This window comes from Leuresthes tenuis, unplaced genomic scaffold, assembly GCF_036924035.1.
Source record: "Leuresthes tenuis unplaced genomic scaffold, fLeuTen1.0.hap1 SCAF_2, whole genome shotgun sequence".
NCBI lineage: Eukaryota > Metazoa > Chordata > Actinopteri > Atheriniformes > Atherinopsidae > Leuresthes > Leuresthes tenuis.
The window spans coordinates 38,546,898-38,572,135 of NW_027325356.1; the positions used below are offsets into that span (position 1 = coordinate 38,546,898).

The 25,238-nt window shown below is 38.5% G+C and overlaps 2 protein-coding genes across 2 annotated transcripts in view; one reads left to right on the forward strand and one right to left on the reverse strand.

Annotated features, from left to right (window-relative positions):
• The window catches only part of tdp1 (tyrosyl-DNA phosphodiesterase 1), a 330,936-nt gene that overhangs the window by 41,935 nt on the left and 263,763 nt on the right, over window positions 1-25,238 (forward strand). The window lies entirely within an intron of this gene.
• Window positions 2,767-25,238, reverse strand: part of LOC140302211 (A disintegrin and metalloproteinase with thrombospondin motifs 7) — a 116,235-nt gene continuing 93,763 nt past the window's right edge. The window contains exon 24 of the mRNA XM_072381026.1: window positions 2,767-3,096. Coding sequence (XP_072237127.1) covers window positions 2,951-3,096 — 146 coding nt within the window. The 3' untranslated portion in view covers window positions 2,767-2,950. The remainder of the gene's footprint in view (window positions 3,097-25,238) is intronic.

Sequence of the window (25,238 nt, forward strand, 5' to 3'; positions counted from 1 at the left end):
AGTAGCACCATCATCTCCCTCATCCCCATTCACACAATGTGACTGCACAAAATATGGAAAAAAAAGACTTCAAAGCAAATTATCTTTTAGAGTAGCCTCTTGAATAGTTATCCAATATGTAAAAATGCATTGAATTTGACTTTTTTTTTTGTATATCGCCAGTTCACATCAAAGGCCACCTCAAGGCATTTAAAGATAGTTCAATTCAAACCAGTGTTTATACAGTAGCCTGATAAAAGCACGTGTGCACATCATTTATGTTTTATCCACAATAAATGGTTTCTAAACTGGTTGGTTAAGTGGTAAAGTTAATTTTTATTGAACCCTTTGAGATCTATGGCTTAATTAAAAAAAATAAAATAAATCACTCTAAAACCTCCTCATTTAAAATAACACTTTAACTCTTCACTAAAGCTACATTTCTAAGCCACTGAAAATAATATGAATAATAAATAAAAACAGTTGATATTTGAAACCTGCTTTTATTGTCAACTTTTGTCTTTTACATGTTGGAAAAAAATTCTTGTCAAATCAGTTTTGAAAGATAAAAGCACAAAGATTTCACTTCAGGCCTGAGGACGTGTACATGAGTGTCATCAGGGCTGTGTGGATTAATATTAGATGTACAAAAACATAAGGAAATAAAGGAAAATATGAAGTCTGAACTGCACTGAAAATATTGATTAACTTTTCAACTCCTATTGAAAACACAACGAATTAGTCCTTGGGATAACTCAATGAAAGCAGAAACAAGAAGAAAGGACGAACATTCTGATAACAGAGGATAATAAAAAATGTAACTCCTGCACAAGTATAAAATATGACATGTACTTAACTCCTTGATTCTCTTTTCAAATCATTTAATATCATGCAATGTGTTATTTGATACCCCTTCGCTTAGAGTTAAATTTCACAATAACTTCAAAAGCATGCACTTTGAAAAGAATTTGACTCATTTAACAACTTCAAATGATCCAGTACTCAAGTAAATAAGGCACTGGGCCCGCCAATACCTGATACCAAACATGTATGGAGCCCGTAAGGCTTCTAGCACCAAGTATTTCCTGCAGTATCTTTTGTGTAGTGAGTTTTAAAAGTGTGTGAGGATACACAACTGTTACTGCAACATCATCTTGAAAGCTTCTTTTCTTTCTTTTTCCCCGTTTACAAGCTGTAGTCCACAGTTAACAGCCTGACCATTTGCTGATGCCTTTCCCCGAGCTTTTTTGACAAGCCACAGCTGGCCTGTCAAGATGTGGACGTGAGCAGTTTAGAGAGCTGCAGTAAGAACAGTACTCAGCATGTAAAGTCTTTTGGATGCTGTTTGAAAAACCAAAAATCATGAGTACAAATACAAGTTTCAACTCATAGATGTACATAGCCAGTATGCTACATTCTTTGTCCAAATGTGATCACTTTGGCTCCAAAGAACAGGACGGTGAGAGCCAAATAAAAACTTTAAGGATATACAGCGTTAGTCTGTAAACCACTGGCGATGCCATGCTAGTTATGCCCACTTGTTACACACAGTCTATGGTCTGCTCTAAAATAAGATGCAAAGTTAGCATGTCAACCTAAACACTTTTGTTGGCAAATGCAGCAAAAACGCTCCCTTGGCGTGTAAAGCGTGGCAAATATACACTTTGTGTTTGGTCTGAACGCACCATAAGGCATTTCCACATCAGTTTTATTCTCAGACCCACAGGCTGCAGCTGTCTTTTGAATGGAGTTCAACTGTTTAGATGTGAAACTGACCTGCAAGGACCTTTTCTTTAAAAAAAAAGACAAAAATCTCAACAATTCCAGCCTGGTGGTTTAATGTTTGGCACATTTTCCATTCATGGCTGTTGTGGCTCTATAGGTTCTAAGAACTTTTTACGCTCCATTTCTGTTGTAGAGTTAAAACAGCATTAAAATCTTTAATCAAAACTGCAACTTTATTTGTTTTTGTTACACACTTTTGATTTCTCTCATCCATGAGCACAGCAAGAGTTTGATATAAACACTGCAGGTAGTTTTCTATCTGCCTATTCCTCCACAATTTTGTATTATTGTTTTTGAATTATTTTTGTTTCGTCTGCTGGGTTCTGCTTCAGTGACCATTAATTTAAACAGACTTCCTTGTAATGGTCCGTGGGGGTAGCATCAAGTGGTTGAGTTTAAAGAAAGTCAGTAATAAAGTGTCCCTGGATGGAGATCCTTCACAGTTAGTTGATAAATGAGAGTTCCAGGTGGCTAATTTCTGTGTTTCCTTGAAAGCTAAAGAAATGCTTCAAACAAAACATACAAAGATCCGTTCTTTTTTCTTTTTTCCTTCTTCTGAAAGCTACAGGAGGCTCACACGTTTTTACCCTAATACATGTTGTTTTGTGTGACTCTCCAAGTGTGTAAAATTCGTGTAACCCACAGAACAACAAGAGTCAAATTCAACAGAAGAACAGCAGGCCGTTATCGACAAGAATTACAAGAGGAAAGGGCTCTTTGCAAATGATCAGCTACTCGTGAATCACAAGAGGTTTAGTTTTGTAAGACTTGTACAATGTAAAAGTACTGTGAAATGTACAGTATCTGCTGCCGATAAAATAAAACCACTGTAACAACCATAAAGGTGAATGAGCGCTTTGACTATACGCGTAATAATGCATTGTAAAACTAGCTACACTGAAAGCATCTAATCTTATGTAACACCCTACTTTCTGCTACACAGATATCGTCAAATTGTGTCGTATCAAAAGTGCAAAAAATATTTACATTCTTGTCTTCTGCTTTGAGCCCTGCACATTAACGTCACACAAACACGCAGAGTCTCGGAGTGTCTGATCCATAATTAGTCTGTTGCTCAGGAGAGGGCTCAGATTGTTGATTCTACTTAATGACTTTAATTCTTCACCCTGTGGAGCAATCGGTGTCCCCAGTTGATGAAGCATGTGAAGAGTTTGCCTTTTGCACCTCAGTGATGAGATGCACTGCTGGAGTTGGAACGCTGGCTGCAGGTCTTGCAGCACTGCGCTTGCGCATTGGACAGGTGGCAACGGCCGAGCCAGCGAAGAGTCTGACAGAAACTAAACGGCCGCTGATCACGAAGACAAACTGTTCCTGTAGGTGACAGAGAGCCAGACTTTAGCGTCTTCGATCAGGTCCATCAGAGTACACTGTTAAACAATTACAAAATTAATAACCAGATTTAAAACCAGTTGTGATCATGCTGTGATGTTATAGCTCCAAAAATTAAACGTCAAGTTAAACTCATACACCAAACATATATCAGAACAGGTTGGAATATTAATGCTTTTCCTGGCAGGGGACACGATGCGGATTCCCGGAAAACTATATCAGAGTAACATCTGTTTCAGAGAAATGATTAAAGGAAATGTAATATTTGAAATGTACTTTCAGTCTGTTGCCCCCTTCTATTAAGGTATAGTCAAAAGGAAGTTTATAATGCTGTGTTGAAAGAAATAGATGTTTGCACACATAAAACCATTCAGAAGCAAAGTGAGAAGCTGTGTCCAATTGTTTTTCAAAAGAATATTCTGTACAGTAAATGAATGTGAAGGTGAATGCTTCAAAGTAACACGAGAGAATATGGCAAATGTTTTGCTCTTTGGCTCCCCACTACTGTTGTTGCATGTAACACCTCTGTGCATTACAAAAGCCAAAGTATTTCAAAATGAGTCAGAAGCCCAAAGTTTTAAGGCTCATAAACTTCTCTAGTGTTGCTTTAAGTAAGTTAAATATATATATAAGAACCAAGGTCAACTGTAATAAACAAACAGCAGCCCTAAAGCAGCAAAGCAGGTTCAAATTGCAGCTTATTAGATCTCTCTCTCTCTGTCTTTATTTATTTATATATACACACACACACATATATATATGCAGGTTGATCCGCAGTATAAACATTATTATAGTGAATATATAGACTAGTTTTTTAGAAACCAAGTTCTTGCAACACGCTAATCTACATTAAGTCAGTGGAATTGCTAACCTGTAAGTTGCACTTTCCAAACTTAACTGATGTGACTTTACTTTTTGCCGCATTAGATATGATCAATTAAGTATAAAATGATAGCTGTTCTATAGTAACTGTCTGTATTATCATTTTTTTGCTTTAACATTTTACATTTGCATCTTATTATTTATTTATTTTTTTTACCAAAGTGACTTCCAATTGAGGAAAACATTAGGAGGCAATATGTGGTTTAGTACTCTACTCTGAGACTAACTACTCTTCCCCCTGAGCTTCAGCTGCATTAGAACACAGACGGGTAAAGTGGGGGACATTCACCATCTTTTTATAGTGTAAGGCTCAGCTGGTCCTGGCATTCATGTGGATGTTACTTTGACACTTTCTATCCCTTAAGCACATTCCCCAAGGTAACAGAACTGCCTGATGGTAGCGGCTTCAGGAACTGCTCAGTTTACACAAGACAGAGCCAAACATGTTCACAGAGCCTCGAAACTCCCAGTACCCCAACGCAATCAAGCATCCGCTTGATGCAGCTGGCCAAAGGAATCAAGTGCCAACGTCCTCTTCCAGGACTCCGCAGGAAAACCTCAGAAATGCCCTGACATTTCCAATGCCAGACAATTTAGATCAGCAGCATGTGGGAGACAATTTTCTAGTTGATTGCTGTATGGTGGATTACTCTACACGTATATTTCAAATCATTTGTAATGGCTGGCCAAATCTAGTCTTTTTAACTTATGGGATAACCATCAGATATTTTTTGCTTACACCACTTTTTATTTGAAGGCAGCTAAATTAGAAAAAGGTAAATTATCATCAGCCAATAGCAGGTGGTTATGAGTTTGTTTTGGCCAGTTTGTGTTCCAAGTCTTCTACTCACCTCACTGATGACTGTTTATGTGCATATGAAATATGCCTTCTGAAATTCAGCTGTAGTGTGATTAAACAGAAACCGGAGAGCTTCCAATTTCTGCACTTTTCAAATGCAGAAATCTCTTCGTAGAAATGAAGTCAAATAGTTGTGCTGTCACAATTGATGGAGTCCGTCAGACAACGTTGTCACTGTTTATGTTCAGCTTTGTTGCCTGCAGCACTGCATTCAGAGAGGAGGCAAGGTGGAGCTGTGAGATTTTTCAAATGCAATTCGATTTAATTTTATTTCCAAGCTGCTGGTTACTGCCCAGCAGCTACAACATGTAACCAAATTCATGTTGCTGGTCCTGTATTACAGCAAAACTCCCAGTTTTTAAAATGCTTTGATTCATTAAACATAAATGATTTATTTAATCCACAAAATTGAGATGTTTTTTTTTTGGGGGGGGGGGGGGGGGGGGGGATTGCAATCAATGTCATTGTACTTTCAGTGTGGCTTTGATTGATTTTTGTTTCTTATTGAGTTTCAGTTAATTACTTCTCTAAATAGCAAATTCTCCTTTTTGTTTTTTGCATCGTTATTTTGATTGTGGTCCTAGATTATGCTTTAACATTTTAGAATTGACATGTTCTCCATAATTTTTTGCCTGTCGTGTTTTCTCACACAAATGTCAGGTATTTTTAGATTTAAACACTCAGTTCTTCGTAATTTCTTCACCACTAATGCTAAGTGTTGTTCAGAATACAATCTTTTAGTCCACCGAAGAGCATGTTTGGCATATACTGAGTATAAAGTTCATGTTTTCATCTCAGAGACAGATGGTTTCTCCTCTCCTGCAGAAATATGCTTTTCCCAACTGTCATTAAGGGGACAAGAAAGCAACCCCTTAAAGCTCAATGTTTGCTGTGTTACACGGCAACCCAATGAATGCATTTGTGCCTTTTTATGCAGAGTTTGGGGCCCGAGCAACAGCCTGAAAATGTGCTGCCTTCTGCTCGCAGCACTTGCAAAAGAAGCATCAGAAAGAAAAAGAAAAAGAAAAAAAACCAGAGCAGATAATGATTTTCTCAGACCGTTGTAAATCATTCCACTTCACCAAGCATTCATGATTTCAGAGCCCACCACTGTTGCTGTATTTTACTTATTGTGTGCTCATTTAAAAACTCTTAAGGGGGCAAGGATAGTTTTATCATATGTCCTCTTGCTTCCCTCAAGCACCACAGAGGAGAAACAAAAGATGGATGAAACAGAAGAAACATCCCACACTTTCCTGTTGAAATACAAGTGCAACAATGCCAACATAACCATGTGAAGGCTAATAGCTTTAACAGACAATTAAACCATTTTGGCTCAGCAATACTAACAAATTACAAATTGTAATGTTGTAATGTGTGACAACCATTCTTTTTGTTTAAGTACTGAATGCACCGTCAAATCAAGATGAATCTTTATTCATCATGGTCTTCACGGTCTGCATGTGAACTGTCTCATCAACATCATCAGATAAGATCATTTAAATGTTTTTGTATGTAAATCAGGAGTCCCAAAGCTGTGGGTGATTGCAGGCAGCAGATGTCTAATGTTGAAGGCATCTGTTTCAGAAGGGATACATAAAAGAAAAAAAAAGGGCTTTGAGCTTAATCATCTGCTTTAATAACTGTAGAAGCAATTTTCTGACATCTTGTTGTGAACAAAATGGAAAAATAAATTGAGGGTGGTGCTACAGGCAAAGCCAGAGGGTTATAAAAATACATTTTGAGTGCATTCTCAGAGGAGCATCATTATTCATGTGTCAAAAAGACTAATTTTTCAAGTAGAAAGTGTTCTTTTCATAAAAATGTGTATCTTTGCTGTGCATTTCCAGTGCATTTTAAAATAGTAAATTATTCCAATCCATACCTTTAATCTAATAATGTTCACTTTGGGTTGACCTAATCCTGGGTACAATGTGATTGGGTATAGTGGAATGATGAAGCACCTTGAGTTTCCCAGCTGAGCTAATCTGTGGTCCAAATCATGACTTCACAATGCCACTTTACACAATATTCACTGAATGATTCATCCTACTGCTCTTTTATACATGTGTATGTTCAGTATGTGTTCAGTTCTCAAAATTCCAGTGTGCAGAATTTCGACTGTAACTAAGATCAAAGACACTCTATGACGTTAAAGGGGCTAAAAAGGTCAAAGCTGCATCCGAATAAACAGAATTTCCTGTCTACTACGTACCCTCTGTAGCTGCTACATTTGTAACAGTAAACCAAAAGGGTGGAAGGACCAGGGAAATGTGTTGTAATAACTCTTTATTTCAGTGTATAAGAACAAAACCTCAAGTTGGACAACATGGGCACCACTTCCACTGTCCCTAATCCCACTCTGTAACTTTTTCTTAAAGTTCCCATGTGCTAAAAATCTACCTTTTAAAAAATCTTATTAACATGTTCATAAAATGTTTCTTATGTGCAACAAAACAATGCCTTGAATAGCTTGACTATTTCGTAGAATATCTGTAGGAATCAGCACCAACCCATCCTGACCACTTGGTGGGGCTCCAACAAGTTAGAGGAGAAGCTGAGACAAGTGAGGTGGAGAAGCAAGTTTGTTTTCCTCTGGTTGGTAAAATGGCAGGTGTGATATATTCTGTTAACGACTGTGGCAGCATAAAATTGAAAAGATTTCATATCTTATCAAAAGATAAGAAACTACAGCAGAAATTGATTCAGTTCATTTGAAGACATGCCAGTTTCCCATCAAAAATACCAGCGAGGACATGGGTCAGCAGCCTTCATTTTCAGGGAGCTGCTTCACAAGGCTACGTTCACACTGTAGTTCCAAGGGACCTGAATCCGATTTTTTCACTCATATGTGACCCACATCTGATTTGCTTTTAACAGTGTGAACAGTAAAAGTCGCATTGAATCTGACATTTTCGAATCAGAATCAGGCTACTTTTAAATGTGGTACTGAATCGGATATGTATCTGGTTTTTTTTTATGCAACTGCAATCTGAACAGCCAGGTCGCATTTAATGCGACTATGATGTCATTCTGACCCGCGCTGCACTGTTTTGTAAATGAATGACAAATAAAGTTCATTGAAAAAAAGAAAATTAAGTGTGCCACAGGCGGGGATAGGCACAATAGCGCAAATGGAGGACTTTGCGATGCCAAACAGGTTGGCCAAGGTGCGGTAACCCGCCCCCGTTGCTACCAATATAGCACCACTCCCACTTGCTTTCTCAAGGAGATGGATCTTCTAACAAAGAGGCGCTGACAAATGTGATGAAAGGTATTCCTCGACATTCTGAAGTTGGAAGAATTCCTGCTCCGTGTAACCAGCCACATCCTGATCCCACCACTCCTGGCTCCGACGCCGCATCCAAATACTTCTCTGGGCGGATGTTGCGGTTATTATGGCTCCGCATAGAGCCATCATTAACTGAATTTTCTTCTTCCTCTTCCTCCGTCGTGATGTCACCCGCTCACAGATTTTCCAGCTGCCACTATTTTTAGCATTAAGGCATACAGTCCTGCAGTACCGGTTGCCGTTGCCATGGATGCTTCCGTAAACACCATTGTGCCGTGGTCTATGGGTGTGATGTCATCAATGATCAACTGTGCATGCGGGTCACTTCAGGAGTGTGAGCTGTTCACACAGCAGTCCGTAGACAGGCCACATTTAAAGAGATAATGTGAACTGCCAAACAAAAAATTGGATTTGAGCAGTAAATCGTAATTGTGCATTAAGACCTGCAGTGTGAGCGTAGCCAAATTTGACCCATAAAGAGCTTGTATTTGCAGCTAGATTAATTGTAAAGTGTGACGCTGTGCCAGCCATTTACCCAAGAGACATCGCAAGCATAAGCAGACCAATACACTGAGTTAATTTTTTTTCATGCGTCTTCTTTGAAGACACCAGGGCAGCAAGACCTTTTACCAGCCAGGGTTTGGTGCAGCAGCCACTAGGACATCTTAATAAGATAATGATCAGGGCTTCTGCAAAAATGATCAAAGCAGAGTGGTGGTGTCTTTAGCGCTCCAGCACTGAGAGTAAGAGTAAGTAAGAGTAAGTCAATTTCTTAGGGAGATAACACTCCCCTGGACAAGGTCTCCTGCTGTGGTTACAGGTTCTGGATGAAAGTGAGGCAGACCGGTCTCCTCCCCTGGGAGAGACAGCTCTCTCACAGGCAGGACTCCTATTTTCTTCTCTCTCAAATTTGAGTATGAGAGGACATCAGTCTTAATTCATTTTATCCCATTTTATGGGATATCTCATTCACAATTCATGCCACTGGGAAAAATGGTCACTGGGTGAGTTTGAGTTAGCAAGTAAGATCATTATTTTCTTTCTGTTCTTTACAATATGGAACCAGATCTGCAGAGTCAGCAGGGACCCGCAGAAGTGTTGGGAGGCGCTGGGTGATGTGGGATGAGCTCATTAGAGATCTCCTCTCACTGATGAAGGAAAAGTTGGGGAACCATCCAACATACATTGTTAAGGCCACGGCAAAAATTTCATATGATAAAGTCTTCAGAAAAACAGATGAGTTATTACGTGATCAGGGACTTTTGGAACAAAATTCCATCAATGTATCAGCACCACTATGTATCTTTTTTAGTGACAGATACTGTGTGTCATGAAGTTCACCATTGAAAAAAAAGAAAAATAAACCAACAGAGCACTAAAAAGCTTTTGTCCTAAAAGCAGCCAGATTAATTCCATGTCTGGGAATCTGAGCCTGTGTGTTAAAGCTACTAGAATCTGCTCATAGGAGCAGGAGAATCACTCAGTGAGCACCATGGCTTTTAAGCTGATGGCGAATTTGTTACTAAATAGCTGCTTATTTATATCAGTTACAGGGTTTGATGGCTATGGATCTGGAATAGACTGAGATGCATTGATCAGCACAGATTGAATGTAAAAGTCCTAAATTATTTATTTTTTTTAACAGGAAACAAATCAGCAGGCTGGACAGGCAACTGTTTAACTTGTAGAAAAACTGACAGGCAAAGATCGTGTACACAACTGGCATCACAAGGAACACAAAGACAATCAATCAAATGGCACTGAAACCTGAGAAGTACATATGTAAGGAAGGAAATTATTAACTGATTGTGTGTGTGGCTTGAACGGAGCAGTAAAAAAAATGAAATGGCTTTCAAATGGCTGTGAATATGACTAACATGTCTAACTGAGTCAACAGGGATTTATATATATGTTAATCTGGCCTCCACCCACATCTAAGCCTGCCAGCAAATGACACTGCCTCCACTGTTTAGTCCAACTCTATTGACATTCTGTTTAGCATTTCTAATATTGGAGTAATCTGGCTTCAAACGTCTGAAGCAGAAGGTAATTCTCAACAAGAGAAGAACCTAAAAAAAGACATCAGGGATGGGCAATGATATTCGAAAGTCATAAAATTCTAAGAAATCTAATGGTTTATGCAACTATTGTCTTGAGATAGAACTAAATTGTTTCAAACTGTATCTGTTCCTAATCATGACTCTGTTATTTTAGCAGCTGAACAACATAAAGAGTCAAACACTGAGTGTCTGTTGCATTGTCCATCAGACAGTCAAATTGCTCTCCTCGGCGTTCACAGATGAGGATGTAGGAAATGAGGAAAATAATTTAGAAAAATCTGGCCACAGCGCTGTTTGATACATGCCTAAGTTAACAGATCATTTATCTGAACTCTATATAGAAATGATCAGTAAGGATTCACAGGTGTTTTATTTTTGGTACCAGTGGTATTTATTTGAAAGTTGCTAGATATTGGGGGCAGACTGAGTAAAGGATGGCATGCAGCAAAGGGCCTGAGCGGGGTCTCTAACCCAGGCCAACGAGGAGCTGTAGTCTCTGTAAATGAGGCGCCCCGACTGTTTTACTTCTGCACCATATGACAAAAAACAAGAATAAGTGTGTGCTTATTGGAGTGGGTAAGTTTTGTCACAAGAGAACATTGCATTGACTCTAAAGAATTGAATGAAATAGCTGTCATTGTCATCATCAACATGAATGCTGTGATTATACATCATATTGACTTGATTAGTTTAAAACACTAATTTAGATTTGAAAAAATGTTGGATAGTTCAGACAAAAACTCCAGTGTTGGAGCCAGATGGATAATATACTACAATTAACCAAAGTGGTTTCTGTGTCTTCCAGCATAGTAAATGTTAGCTGAGAATGAGGCTTTCCAAACCCTTTTGCTTTCATATTCAGTCATTTATCTAATGATGTTAAATTTGGATTCAGCAGAGCCTTCTTCATAAAATCTTTGTCTTATGAAGTAAGTGGATTCTGCTATTCCATCTGTGAAGATAATAATAATTTTATGTTGTTCGACAGATGCTGTAGAAAAGCTCGGCCTTCTGTTTTAGCCTCCGCTGGAAAATGATGTATCATTACAGTAAAATATGTGGCTCTTCTGAGGAACATGTGGGCAGATTATCTTACTACGAAGAGGAAGATGAGCTCAAATATGCTCACTCTCCTGACTTCTTAATGTCCTATTCATCTTTATCTAAACTCTTGGTAAGCTGCTATTTAAACGATGGGCCATTACAGTAAAATATACGGCTCTTCTCAGAGATCTAACTATCTGAACACGGAGGGGAGGAAAACTTAAATAAGCTCTGCCACATTTCTTAGTACTCGGTACTCACCTGTTCACACCCATCCTTCTTGTGGGGCCGGCAGCTACTCACACCACAGTAGGAAGAAGCTATTTAGCAACTATATCAGGCTGAACCGGAGTCAGACCCTGAACAAGAAGAAGCACTCACAGAGGTTCAACTATCAAGGCTTCAACAGGATGTCTGTGAAGGGTTCATTTCTGTATGTTGGCTAAGGACACACTTTCATGCTGGTTGTTGCTTACAAGAGTTATGATATAAACTCAGTCAATCATATAAACTACAGTGTATTTAGGTATGCTACCTGTCATCAAAACCACAGCATCTGGTGTGCAATTCAATGCAGTAAATGCAAACATAATGAAGATATTCTTCCAGTCATACCTAAAACATTCCAGCTCTATATATAGATATAGATAGTTACTCTATTGATATGAGAGGGAACAGTTTGGCAGAGTAGCTGTAAGCTAGAAGCAGGTGCTAGTAAACGATGCGTTCTCATCAACAGTAAAGGGCCCAAACCTACTTTTCAGTTCATTAGCCTCCAACACTGTCTCAGTGCTGTGGGAATGTTTGTCTGCAGACAGACCTTTAGACTGTATATCCTGTGGGTCACTGGCATAGTTCACCTAATTTTACTGTCCTCACTGCCTTTCCCAGGCAACATGCAGTCTGAAAACCGTCTGCAAGCAGACTGTGTACATTCACTTGGCCTACAATGTTGCTTTAAATAGCGGCTTGTAAACATAATTTTAAACAGGAAACAATTATACAGCATCTGAAAGAAACAGAAATAGTAGATCTGAATTTGCACCCAAAAACACTTTAAATTCAGGATACCTTTCACATAAGGAGAGTCATATACATGTGCATGATTCAGCACACTGAGAATAGAGCATATGTTGACTGTTTTACAGGGCAGGATACCATGAAGTAAAGCTGAGTTGTGACATCAACACAGTACCATAACGGTTTACTTTACTTGGACAACACTTTTGATAATTATCATTATGTTATGTTGTCACATTTACAAAAATTGCATCTTCTCAGGTATTAATGGGTTTTATAGATAACTCTCGAGATGGACCAGTTTTTCATATGCGTCCTACTGGGAGGAGGCTCCAGGGCAGACGCAGGACTCGCTGGAAGGGTTATTTGTCCCTTCTGGCCTGGGAACGCCTCAGGATGCCCCTGAAAGAGCTGGAGAGGGATGTCTGGGTTTCTTTCCTCGACCTGTTGCCTCCACAGCCCGACCTCAGATAAACGGACTAAAAAAAAATTGGATGGATGGATCGTTTGCGTGGCACACACCCAGTTAATCTGGATTTACACGTAAGTCTTTCAGGTGTTGATGATCTCACTTCTTATTCACGCTGAATTAAAAATTCGCTTTGCTCGTGTAGAGTGAGGTAGAAAGTTGCGAACAGTTCAACTTTTTCAAGCAGCAGCAAAGCTGTTATAACTAATCAAATCGCCTTACATATCACATCTCTGATTTTGTAACTGATTGTTGCAGCACTTCAAGTGCCAATAGACTAACTAAGTCATGTAAACTATAAAGACCAACTGTCCAGTCTCCCATGAGTCCTCTCAGCAGTGCGCCCCTCCAACCACAGGCCATGGATAGGCACAAAATATTTTTGTTTAATTTTCCATGTTTTATGTTCACAATGTAACTAAAATCAATTTCAAATAAATAAACATAAACAATACATAGTTTTGGTTGTACAGACATGACATTATTTGTCTCCAAGAACCTAGTTACGACTGATTGATAGTTTACAATAACCTGCAGTGAGAGGAGCTCCATTCATATCACTGATGGATGTTTGCTGGGTTGGAGGGTCTTCTTGCATCATCAGCATCTGAATGAACAAAATTGCACTTGAATCCACTACAAAGACGACTTCCAACTGCCAGTCAGGACAAACAGTCTATGCCTGTGCTATAAGAAAATGCGTGCCAGTGCAGAAGCGAGCAGTAGGACATACATTATATGATGCTACGAACAGCAAATCAGAGTAAGCCCTCTCACCACTCACCAACAGACCCAGTGCCAATTCTACAAGTTGATTCAGTAAAAAAAACAGAAAAAAAAAAAACACCCAGTCATACAATGGCTTCAGGGTGTTCACCCTAAAAATACAAGTGAGACAGACATTCACTGATGCCCCGGATGTGCCTGATGGCTTTTCAGCTTGGTTTATAAGAGGCCTTAGGCCACGATCAAGCCTAGGAACCAATCAGCACTCAGTCATGGTTAAAAAAAAAGCGCTTCTTTAACAAACCTGAATAGACAAAATGTCTTTAATAGTTTACGATGCTTCCCTGATGAATATGAATATGCCTGGCATACAATAGTGTAAATGAGCTTTGGCTTCATACAGGTCATACACAAGTTGTGTTTTTGCACACGAGTCACAGTTATTACTCTTACAGCCTGTAGACTACATGTCAACCGTCCATCCATTTTCTATACTTGTGTTATACAATTCAAGGTTGCAGGGAGTCGGAACCCATCTCTGCTGCCAGTGAACAAGAGGCCGGGTGTACCCTGGACACGTTGCCAGTCTATCCCAGTGCAGACACAGAGACAAACATCCATTAAAAACACTCACTCCTACGACCATTTAGTGTGGAGAACTAAGATTCTTTCATAAGATGCAAATTAAAACAAGTTTCATCTTACTGCCTCTCACAGTATACATAGCCTCTGTCAATACCGGTAAATGAACTGCAGGAGTTTAAATACAAACAAGTGTGATCACCTTTTAATAAAACTACAATATCTTCTGTGGATTGCAAATATATCTGTTGAACAGATAAAACCTCTGCTTCATCCCCTTAAATTCTAATCACATCTCGTCTGCTGGGATAGAAAGGTATCATTGTCTTCATGCAGGAGCAACATGGCTCTGAACAAATACCCCACTGTAAGCTGTGAGAGCGACAGAGTGTGTGTGAGGAGAGTGATGCTTAAAGAGATCAGAGAGGGCCTCAGAGAGCTCTCCATTTCCTCTGTCTGAGCTTAACATGAGAGACATGAATGAAGTTCAACAAAGGTTTTGAGTGAGAATACATTAACGTCATAGGGAGATCTCTGATTTCTGTCCAAGATCAAAAAAGAGCCCTGATAGAAGTTTAATATTTATTTCAGAACTTTTGCAACTTAAAAGGAGACCAATTTGAGACTGTACAGCTTCCCGTTCAAGAGAAAAATAATGGAGACAGGAAAAAGAAGCCATATTAAAGTTTTGGTTTAACAGAAAACTCATTTACGTCTAAAAGAAACAAATGAAACATTTCCGAGAACTCTTTTCTAATCTTCATGTGCTTTTGGCAGCTTCCTTCCGCTTTCTTCAGTTTGATGCATGTGAAACCCTTGCTGTCTGCCTCTCAGGTTGTTGATGATATTTCCTTGGGAGAGTTCCAAAATCACGGTTACAAAACAATCATTCTTACCAGGATTCCAGAGTGCCAATTGTCCAAATAAGCACAAAAATTCAGACTAAACAGTACCCAGTACTGGCAGCTAAAGGTCCAATCTGTTGTTGGACAATATTTTATGCCAAGATATTAGGGCATATATTTCACCTAGCAAGTGTTTATCAATTTATTCATTTACTTTTTAAGTTTCTGCTCATTTCCTACCTGTTTCCATAGAATACTTTTTGAATAATTATGTATGGCACACCATCTGGTGCCCCACTTTAGGGTGCTGGGGATCAAAGGCAGAAATGCTCAGTGTGGAGTCGACTGCTTATTACCATCATGACACGTCCTTAAGCATATTGAAATAAAAAAACATATGGGTATTTTAGCAAAGACCATCAAAGGAGGTATGTAAGGACAAACAAATATTACTACTTACTGGTTAAACCATCCAGTAACTAATGTTTGACAGTCATTTTAAAGCATGATAAAACTGTGTGCATCTTGCACAAGCAGACATGTGAAACACTTCAGTTCCTGTTGACAGCCTCTGACCAGATTAATTGGTCTCCAGAAAGCAGCCACCACTTACAATTCATAAATCCGTTCCCAGACAGCAGACTAAAAACTGACATTTACTCTACTCTACATTGACTTTATATGTTTAATACTGTAAAATAATTGTAACGTAAATATAAATGTTTAAATAATAAATGTAATCACCACGCCTGCCAAATGCTTGTCTTTGTTTCCATTTCCTACTTCTGTATTTCAAAGTTCCTTTCTGTTCCTGCCATGCTCACTTCTGTATTTTGGATTCATCTTTTGTAGACTGCCACAACAGCCCTTTTAGTTTAATGAATAAATGGCTGATCATTTCCCTCACCTGCCTGCAACAAGCCTGTTAGGTGCTGTTTTGCTCTCCCAAAACACAATGGTGACAGAAAAGCTGACAAACAATATTATGAAATTGTTTTTTTCAATACAACTGGATGCAAAGTGAAAATGGGAAAAAGTCTGCAAATGAATGTCTTGCTTTGATGTGCTCAGTAAAACCACATTTCCCATTAACTAATCAAGCAGATTTTGGAGGTTTCAGAGGCTGCTTGAAGAGCTTTGATCAATAATATCATTGAGTTTCACTGGTCTTTAACAAACTACTACACAATACCCTTACCTCGCCTGTAAGAACATGCATTGCCTCTTGTATATAAGGAAGGAGATACATTTTGGAGAGGCACAATGTATTTAAATGTAAAGATAGCCATTTTAAATTTGACCTAAAATTGAATTAAGAAAAAAAAACTGATGCTATCCTGTGACCTTTATTTCACTTAGCTGTGTCATGGAACTGTAATAAATATGTAAAGTGTAAGCCAAAGTAATCTAAAATCCATATGTAGAGCTTGATACTGTAAAAATATAGATTTCTGCTTGGAAACACACACCGTGTGGTGTTACTGAAAACTTGACAAGTTGGGAAAAAAGAACTCCGATAGAGGGTCGAACGCAAACAACAATAACATACTAAACTGTTTATCATACGCCTCTAATGCCTATGATAACACTTTTAAACCTTCAAAATGTCAGCAACGCTGGCATTCAGTTTTTCAGGAGACTGCCCTCTGAGAAAGACTGATTTCATATCTGATCAATAAAACAGAAATGCCACTGACATCAGAACATTTCAAGAAAAAGTTCAGCTGCATTGTTTGTTCAATGATAAAAGTCACACATAAACATATTAGGAAGCAGAAAAAGAGATTTTTTTTTAGTTTATTGCCCTTTACAACAACAGGCTGACATAATCCATGTAAAATGTCATTATGCAGAAAAAGCTGAATTAACTCCATGACTGGACAGCTTTTAGATCCACCAATAACTTGAAGTAATAATTTTCTGTTAACATTATCAGTCTTTCACATAGTTATGACTGAATCCTGGTTCACTCTTTCAACACTTCTTCAGTTCATTGAGGTTTCTCTGTATTCGTTTATACACCATCATCACCATGTTTGAAATCTCCACTTTGATCTTGTCTGTTTAGATGTAGCTCTCCAAACCTAAGCCATGCTGCCATGTTCTTTCTAGAGAAAAGTCTATCTCCTTCAACCCTGTCATACTCGTTCAGTCTCGTTCTAACTGTGCTGCCATGAACTTTAACATTTAGCATGCTAACTGAGGCTGAGATGTAGCTCATAGGTTTTTTTGTAGTTTCTCTTGCAGATTATTAAGTTGTACCTGATTAGCAGCACCTGGATGCTACTTACCATCTTAATTCCTATTGAAGTCATATTGAAGTCCAGTAGGATGGACTTGTTGAGGACGTTTTTCAATTGTGGCATCTGAATTTTGGCTTAGTATTTATAAAATATATAATGGCATAGCATAATATGTCATGTTCAACTGAGGTGGTATTTACTCAATTCTAAGACCTGGTCTGGTCCAAAAAAAATTCTCATAATTTCTGGATGTGATAATATCCTATATTATATGATGACGATAAAGTTAAATAAGCCCTATGTTTCTATCTACACAAAGGATTCCATGCTAACAGTATGCCACGTCAGGTTGATCTTACTGATATGCTTTTGAATCGTGAAGATGCTGGAATGTACCCTATCTGGCAACAAAATGTTAACAGGGCGCTTTTTACTGCAGCACCTTTTATTAGATTTTCTCAGAAACATGTTATTTTGGGTCCTTTCTTTTTAAGATCTGCACCCTCCAGACCCAGTCTGCTCTGGGAGGTCAGCTGACAGTTCAGAAAATATTGGAATATGAGGCAGCTGCTCATGCTTTCTAAGTCATGAAAGCTCTGTTGTCAATAGGCTTCTTGTTTAAGAAAGAAAAAACAAAACAGACTTGTACAACTTCTACTAAAACAGCCAAACTGAAAGAAAGGAAAGAATGAACAGAATGAAAAGAAAGCCAACCCTTCGCTTAGCGCATTATAAATGAATAGATTTTATGCATCACCTGGGAGTTTTCATGATGTTTTTATTCATTGGTAAACACTGAACAATAACTGTGAGGAACACTGATCTGTACCTTCAAAGATCTACAAGAGCAAAAATACACCTCAAATGTAGTGCAAAAATGGGAGCTCTTCCGAATCACAATCTTCAAAGAGGCATGTGCATCAAAGCCAGAGATGCACTTCAATTTACTTTTTAGCATTAGAGCCTAAGTCAGTCTCAACACAAAATCAAAAGTCAGACTTTGAAACTACAGCTATGTTTCAAACAAAGGACACACAGCCTATAATGTTCCTGTTCTGAATAGTTGCTTTGATTACCTTTTGTCTCTGTTACAAAAAATCTAATTGTTCTCTGCATGCCTTGTTAACAAAGAAGGCCATTCAGGCTAATGCAGTCAGCTTTTCCACTTGTCTTGTAATGTGGCATCTATATGGAAGGCAGATTCCAAGTCATATCAGTGCTGTTGTTATGGGCCACGTCAAGCAACACACACAGCTTTATACAGTCAAGAATGCTGCTAGCATTATCTGTTCTCTATACCTTTAAAGTGCTGATTCTACAGAATATTTCTGTGTTGAACTCTTTCACCTGCAGTCTTCATCATGTATACATTTTATTTTTCAATATAGGCTTAATAAAGAGTTTGAGACTACAAAGTATATGTACTGTTTTTTTTCAGCCCTTCTGAGTTTTTTGTTCAAACATGAAAAGTGCAAAATTAATCAAAACCCTTTTTCTGGGTAACTTCATTTAATACGTTGATATCCATGATTTTTTTGCATGTCAGGCCTGCAACACATTCCTAGTCAAGTTTAGACACTAAAGCTTTTATCATTTTGTAATGCTGCCATACCTTTGCAGAACACTTAAAATATGTTCAGACTTTTCAGATAACAAGCCATGAAGCCTCTCAGGCATTACCGTGTTCAGCAGTACAGGGCTGTTGTCTCCTTTAAACATTCTCAACACATTCTATACTGGGAACAGGAATGCAAGGTTGGTTGATCATGCCATGCCTTTATAATGTGTGTAAAATGTGGTTTTGCATTGTCTTGTTGAAAAAATAAATAGATGTCCCTGAAAAAAAGATGTTTAATTTGTGACATGCAGCACTAGTTGATGGCTTTAGCGCTTACCCTTTAACTACTGAAACTCCCCCCTATTCCTGAAATGATATTAAGATTACATAAACATTTTAAAAATGTTCTCACACATACATACTGAAGATCCTCTGGCCACCGTTGTTCTCAAGGCCTCCATGAAAAGCCTTTCATGGAGGCTGCTTTTGTACCAAATAATGAGCATATTTACCTGTCGACATTACCTTTGTCAAATTTTTCTTTAGGTCGTTATTAGCCCTACTAGTCTATTATTAGCCATTCAAAATTTTATTTGGAATGTGCGTCAGCTCTGAAATGGAAAAAGGGTGTATATTAACAAATTAGTTGAAGATGACAAGACAAAACCTGAAAAGTCTCAGTTTCAAATAGTCCGCAAAAAGTAAATGTCAAAGCAATGTAAAAATCACTGCAGTTTGTTCTTTTAAAGTTTGCATACTGTCTAAACCTTTTCTCCTTTGTGTTTGTACCTGCATGTGGCCCTTTTGTTTTTAAGTCCTCATGTATCATAGCCTTGACTGATGCTGAAAGTAATTGCTTTTATTTGACATTTCCATTATCAAGCTGATATGCAAAAACAATCGCTGTCCAATACACACCACAGTGAACTGCCCTGACATGGCCGGTGTCCGCAGAGATTTCAATTTTACTTTCAGTTTATTACTATAAGTTCAGATCTTAAATTGGATTTTCAGATGCCGCAAAATCAAAGTCCTGCTACAATCACTTGATATATAGTTCCATTTTAAGCGCCACTGTCCGCTTCACAACACACTTCAGTGGATTTGAGGGACCTGACAGAAGGAAGTAAGAGACTAATCTCTCAAAGTTTGGTTCCAATTGACATAAGAAATAAAAGTAAAACCAAGCTACAACAAAGTCCAATAAATTCGAAGAGCCAACATTTTGGAGACAGCTCCTCTTCAGCCTGTACTACATAAACAAACCCTCCACAGCTAACGTCGTGAGATTTAAACAAATCCAGGAGGTCTAACCACACATCCAGTTAAACCTCTCACACTATTAAACAGCAGACCCTACACCGTGGAGCGGTTCTGGCACAGTGTGACACTTTGAGAGCCTACTTTTGTAGTTTTATTCAGCAATATTTAAAAATCTTGAAGAGAAAATAAAATATTATTTTTATCATATTTCCCTGTGTCGCTGTATTTGATCTGCATGTGTATAGTTGTCTGATCAGTGGAGTAAGAGGAGCAAATACATCCTAATTATACAGTTAGAGCGGGCCACGTTTTAGCTAATTTTTCACTTTGTTTTTATGTAGTCCTCACAAGTGACTGGGTTAAAGCAGGTTTATATATATATAGTACATGTAGTGAAGCGCTTTGAGTGGTCAGCTAGACTAGAAAAGCGCTGTACAAGTACAAGTCCATTTACCATATATCAATGATTAATTTACTAATTTAAACAATAACAAAAAAAAAATATTTATTTAGTTCAGTCCAATCCCTGGCAACAAATTTTGGCTATCAATCAAGTCTGTGAATATACAGATGTCTGACTGTTTACAGAGGTAAGAAACATGCCATTAATCTTAACTGACTGGAAGTTGAATGCAGGAAAAGGTGGCTGGGCTGACCTTTGTCAGGTTAGCTTACTGGACGGAGAGCATTCAGCTGTGAAGATTGGCCAGTCGTGAATTAAGTGAATCAGACAGCTTTGTTAAGAGTGATGTGGCTGCTGACAGGTCTGCAAATGGACCCTTCTCACACGTTGTCACGCCACACTTCCATTTTCTCCGACAGCGTAAGGCACATTCATACCTCATAACCTCACAGTGTAAATGGTGGAGAGTGACAGCAAACAGAGGCCGGGCTGGCAGTAGCATCTCTCTGTCTATGGTTACGAGTAACACACTGTGTCTGTCACTAGGTCCACAGCATTTACAAACCAGAAGCACGAGAGGCAGTCATATCTGCACGCCATTTACAAGGTGTATTAGCCAGATCATGCTCCCTGTGACCTGCTAAGAGCTCACATTTAAAAGTCTCTGAAATCTAGTGGAATCTCTTTTTTTTATCTGTAACTTTTCCATTCACCATCTATTATTCACATCTTCTAAATGAAAATAAAAAGAGGCAATGGAAAGCTGGATATTTCAATTCAAGTTCCAATTAAAAGCATTTAAAGTTATAATGAATGTTTCCTTTATATACGTACACATGCACCATACAGCAGTGCTGTTCAATGTAGCTACCACCAGGACCCATATGAAATAAAAAGATAGGATTTCTGTGGATACGTGTGGTAACATCATATCAACTATCCCGATGCTTATACTTTCTTTTTATTGTTAGACTTTGAAGATGGAATTGAAATTAAAAATAACACCAAAAACATTTTAAATATAGAACCGAAAGTTATCATCGTGTAGTAATAGTTACAGGATTACCTCTGTGTGGGCCAGCTGTGGCCCTGGTGAAAATGATTTTCCGCCTGACATCCCCCAACCACATCTTGAAGTGTCCTTAGGATGCTAAACTCCTCATCAAGGCTGCCCCATAAAATCCAGTCAATGATATTTCTTTTTTTCTGGGCTGACAATTGTAGATTAACTTAATCTCTTACAAGATAAATATATTTAGCTGAAGTACATTTAATAATTACTATCTTTAGCTAAAGTACAATTAGTAACAAATAAGCAGCTGAACAGATTTACACGATACCAGAAAAAGATCAATTTGTGTGTCAGTTCGAATCAAAATCATATGAAGTCAACCCCGAAAATGCGGCTGAGGTGCGATGCATTTGCAGCTATGTGCTCTACTAGAACTAAATGGACCTCAGTGTTCTGCACCTGCTCCAGGGTTCCATCTTTTTGTAAAAACAGCTTAAGTGTTGAAAAGCAGCCTATTAAAACTACATGCCACGAAGCAGAAGCAGCAGCAGACTTACTTAAGTCAATAATTAGATTCTCCTCCTCCTGTACAGTATACTCATTTAAATGGGCATGTAACTGTTTTCTGATTTTTTTATGTGGCTGTGTTCTGTTCCTTAATATCTGTACCCAAAGGCCTCAAGTAAAAGTCCCAATAGAGTGCTTTTCAATCACTCATGACTGAAGAGAGTTGGGAGTTTAAGATGACTGATAAATTGCTAAAACCTTCACAATGCTGAATAAGTGAGGCTTATAGAATGCATTGTTTCACATGAGGGATTTTTGCAGTTATCTGTGCTCTATTTGGCAATGCAAATCACAGAAAAAAAAATCTAAAAACACCTGCACTTTGACTTTGGAGCCTGATAATTCAGCCACATAAAGTACTGATGCCTTTACTCCCATTCTGTAACTCCAACTACACATAAATGTTCATGATCATCTGAAATTGACCTCAAGGTTCACAATTCTTATTCGTACCAAAGAAATGGAGCTTTATGTCCAGCATCTGCTGTTACATTATTTGTCGAGCTTTTTTTATGATTTGAATAATTCACTAATGCTTCCCAGAGCAACAAAAAAAATGTGTTAAAAATGAGTCGTAAGATATCCACTGAGAGGTCTATTCAAAGGTGAATGGAGGTTTATGCTCAAAGTGACGCTTTAAATCAGTGAGCCGTGAAACCCTGCTGAGAGACAGAAGGACAGAAGCTTGTGAGGGATACACAGATTTTCCCATTAGAACTGAGCAATCTCACCATATGTGGTTTAAAGGTTAGAAATATCATGAGAAAAAATTAAACAAAACAAAAACAAAACACATCACTTAGCTTTAAGACTAAATTCATTTTGCATACCATCAAACAGTTTTCATGCTTTTTGTCACAGTAACATTTCCACCAATGCTGCTATCTCTTTGAAGACATACAGGAGGCTCAAAGGTCCCTGTAGTCTCTATTTATTCTATTCGTCTTTTGAAGTAGCAAGACATGCAGAAACTCACTGAAAGAGAGCGAACAGGTGTTTTCTTGCCTTTCATTTGACCGAAAAAGAGCATTATTATTTTCATTCTTTAATAACAGACACCTTTTCAGTTTTTTTTAGTTTATAGTTCATTATTCGTTTCTAACTTGTAAGGCCACTTCTATTTGTTTTTTGAGGCCTTGGCCTACAAGTCTGATGACACAAAGCATACAGCCTTGTGAAAAACAATGTACATCATCTGAGATGTGTCAATTGATGTGTCAATCTCAAAAAAAGATTTTGCATATCAGACATATTAAAAAAACACAACACGGTTCCTTACAAGGTCTTAAACTTAAAAATAAATACAACCACAAATAAACAACATGTAATGCCATATTGCACCATGTAATTTATTTAACAAACAATAAGCCAATATGGTGAAGCAGTGTGTTAAACTTATGACTGCAGCTTAAATTTAAGATAATTCTGACGAAAGTACCTGCTGATGTTGTCAGCAGCAACATGCACCCCATCATCTGTGCAAATAGAACAACTATAACAGTCTGATGATCCTAACCTTTTTAACCCAAGCTGGATGCACACACCCCTTAAAGTTCTGCTTTGCTAAAAAGATTATCAGCTGTATCACAGGCAAAATCAGCTATCAACACTATGGCTGACGATTGCTGCTTTTAGCCCTTAGCCTCAAAAAGGTGAGCTCAGACAGATCAGACAGCCCACATGTTCTGTGTAGAACACCTAAGGCAACAATCCTGTCTACTTCCTGAGTAATGCTCCAACAAGTTACAGAGGAAGCTAACATAAGCTATCTGGAGAAACGAGTTGGTGCATCTTCCTCTTGTAGCTAAAATGGCAGACGGGGCATGTTCTGTTAGATGACTCCGACAGCATGAAATCAGATTCTGCAAGCCTTGTCTCATCCACAGATGTTAAAGCTAAACAGAAGTTGATTCAGTTCATTTGGAGACATCACAGTGTCCCATCACAAACACCAGAGAGGACACGGGTCAGCAGTCTTCATTTTTCAGAATGCCACCTCTTAAATTTGACCCAGAGAAGTTTTTGTCACTAAACTAATTACAATGTGTGACGGTGTTCCACCCAATTATCCAGGAGACACTACGAGCATAAACAGGCATATTCACTATGTTAATTTTTTTTCTTCTCTTTAAAGACACTGAGGCTGCAGGGTAGGTTTACTATAGCCACCAGGACTGCACTGCCCCATTACTGCTAAACACAAGCGAACAGCCAGCCAAAACTGACTGCGACACCAATAATATAATGATAAAACGTAATAAGATAATGATCAGTGCTGCAAACTCTCATTCAAAAATCATGTGCTCTCCACATAACATGCTGTATCTGCTTGTACTTAATTAATTTTCAGCCCGAGCTCCACAGACCTGGCTGATACGACTGCTTCTGCTTCTACAAAGCAAAGCAAAGCAAAGAAGAGTGAGGTCTTTTTGCGAGAGAGCCAGCGCACCAGCAGTGCAAATACTCCGCTCTTGAATTTGCCTCCCACAAACAGTGGGTTTGTCACTAAACTAGCTGTGGAGACCGACACAGTTACAAACATTTATCTGGCCGACACTGTGAGGATGAGGGGGTAACTTGGTAAGTTTATGTTTTCTCTTTTTTCCACTCTCATTTGCAATCACTGCCTGCAGGGAAAAACCCACAAGGAAGCTGTTTCCATCTGACGTGGATCACACAGCCTCCGGGGATGCACAGAATGCGACTGTGTCTACCACTCTCTCCAGAAACACACAATGTGTCAGATGGCTCATGCTGACTTCTTTCAAGCAATGAGTCCAAAGCAGGCTGTCTCCTCCCTGGGCAGACAGTCATCTCTGCTGGTGTGTCATTGAAAATGAATAAAACAATATTAATAACATACTCTTATATGAAAAGACTATTATCCCGGAGCTCAGAGGGTGAGAGTTAGCAGTCCTGATCATTATCGCATTGCTGTTTGTTCTTTAAAAACATGAGTGCAGCTAAATTTGTTTCGTAAAGGTGGAGGAGACTTTGAGGAGGTGCAGAGGGGTGGAGATCTGGCCGGAGTCATATCAGCATATTCATAGATCTCCATTTGGTGAATGAGGAGGAAGATGGAGAGTCATGCACCATGAAGCATAAAGGTCACGTGAAGTTGTTTTTACATGGCAAAACTTCAAATATATAAACGTAAGAAACAGGCATGAGTTTTTAAGGAATTAAGAACTGCTGGAGAAGGACTTTTTTTTCTAAACTGGAAACACATGATATTAGCTGAGGAAACACACAAAACTCCTTATATTACTGTTCCACTGTGAAACCATGCAAGCAAAACC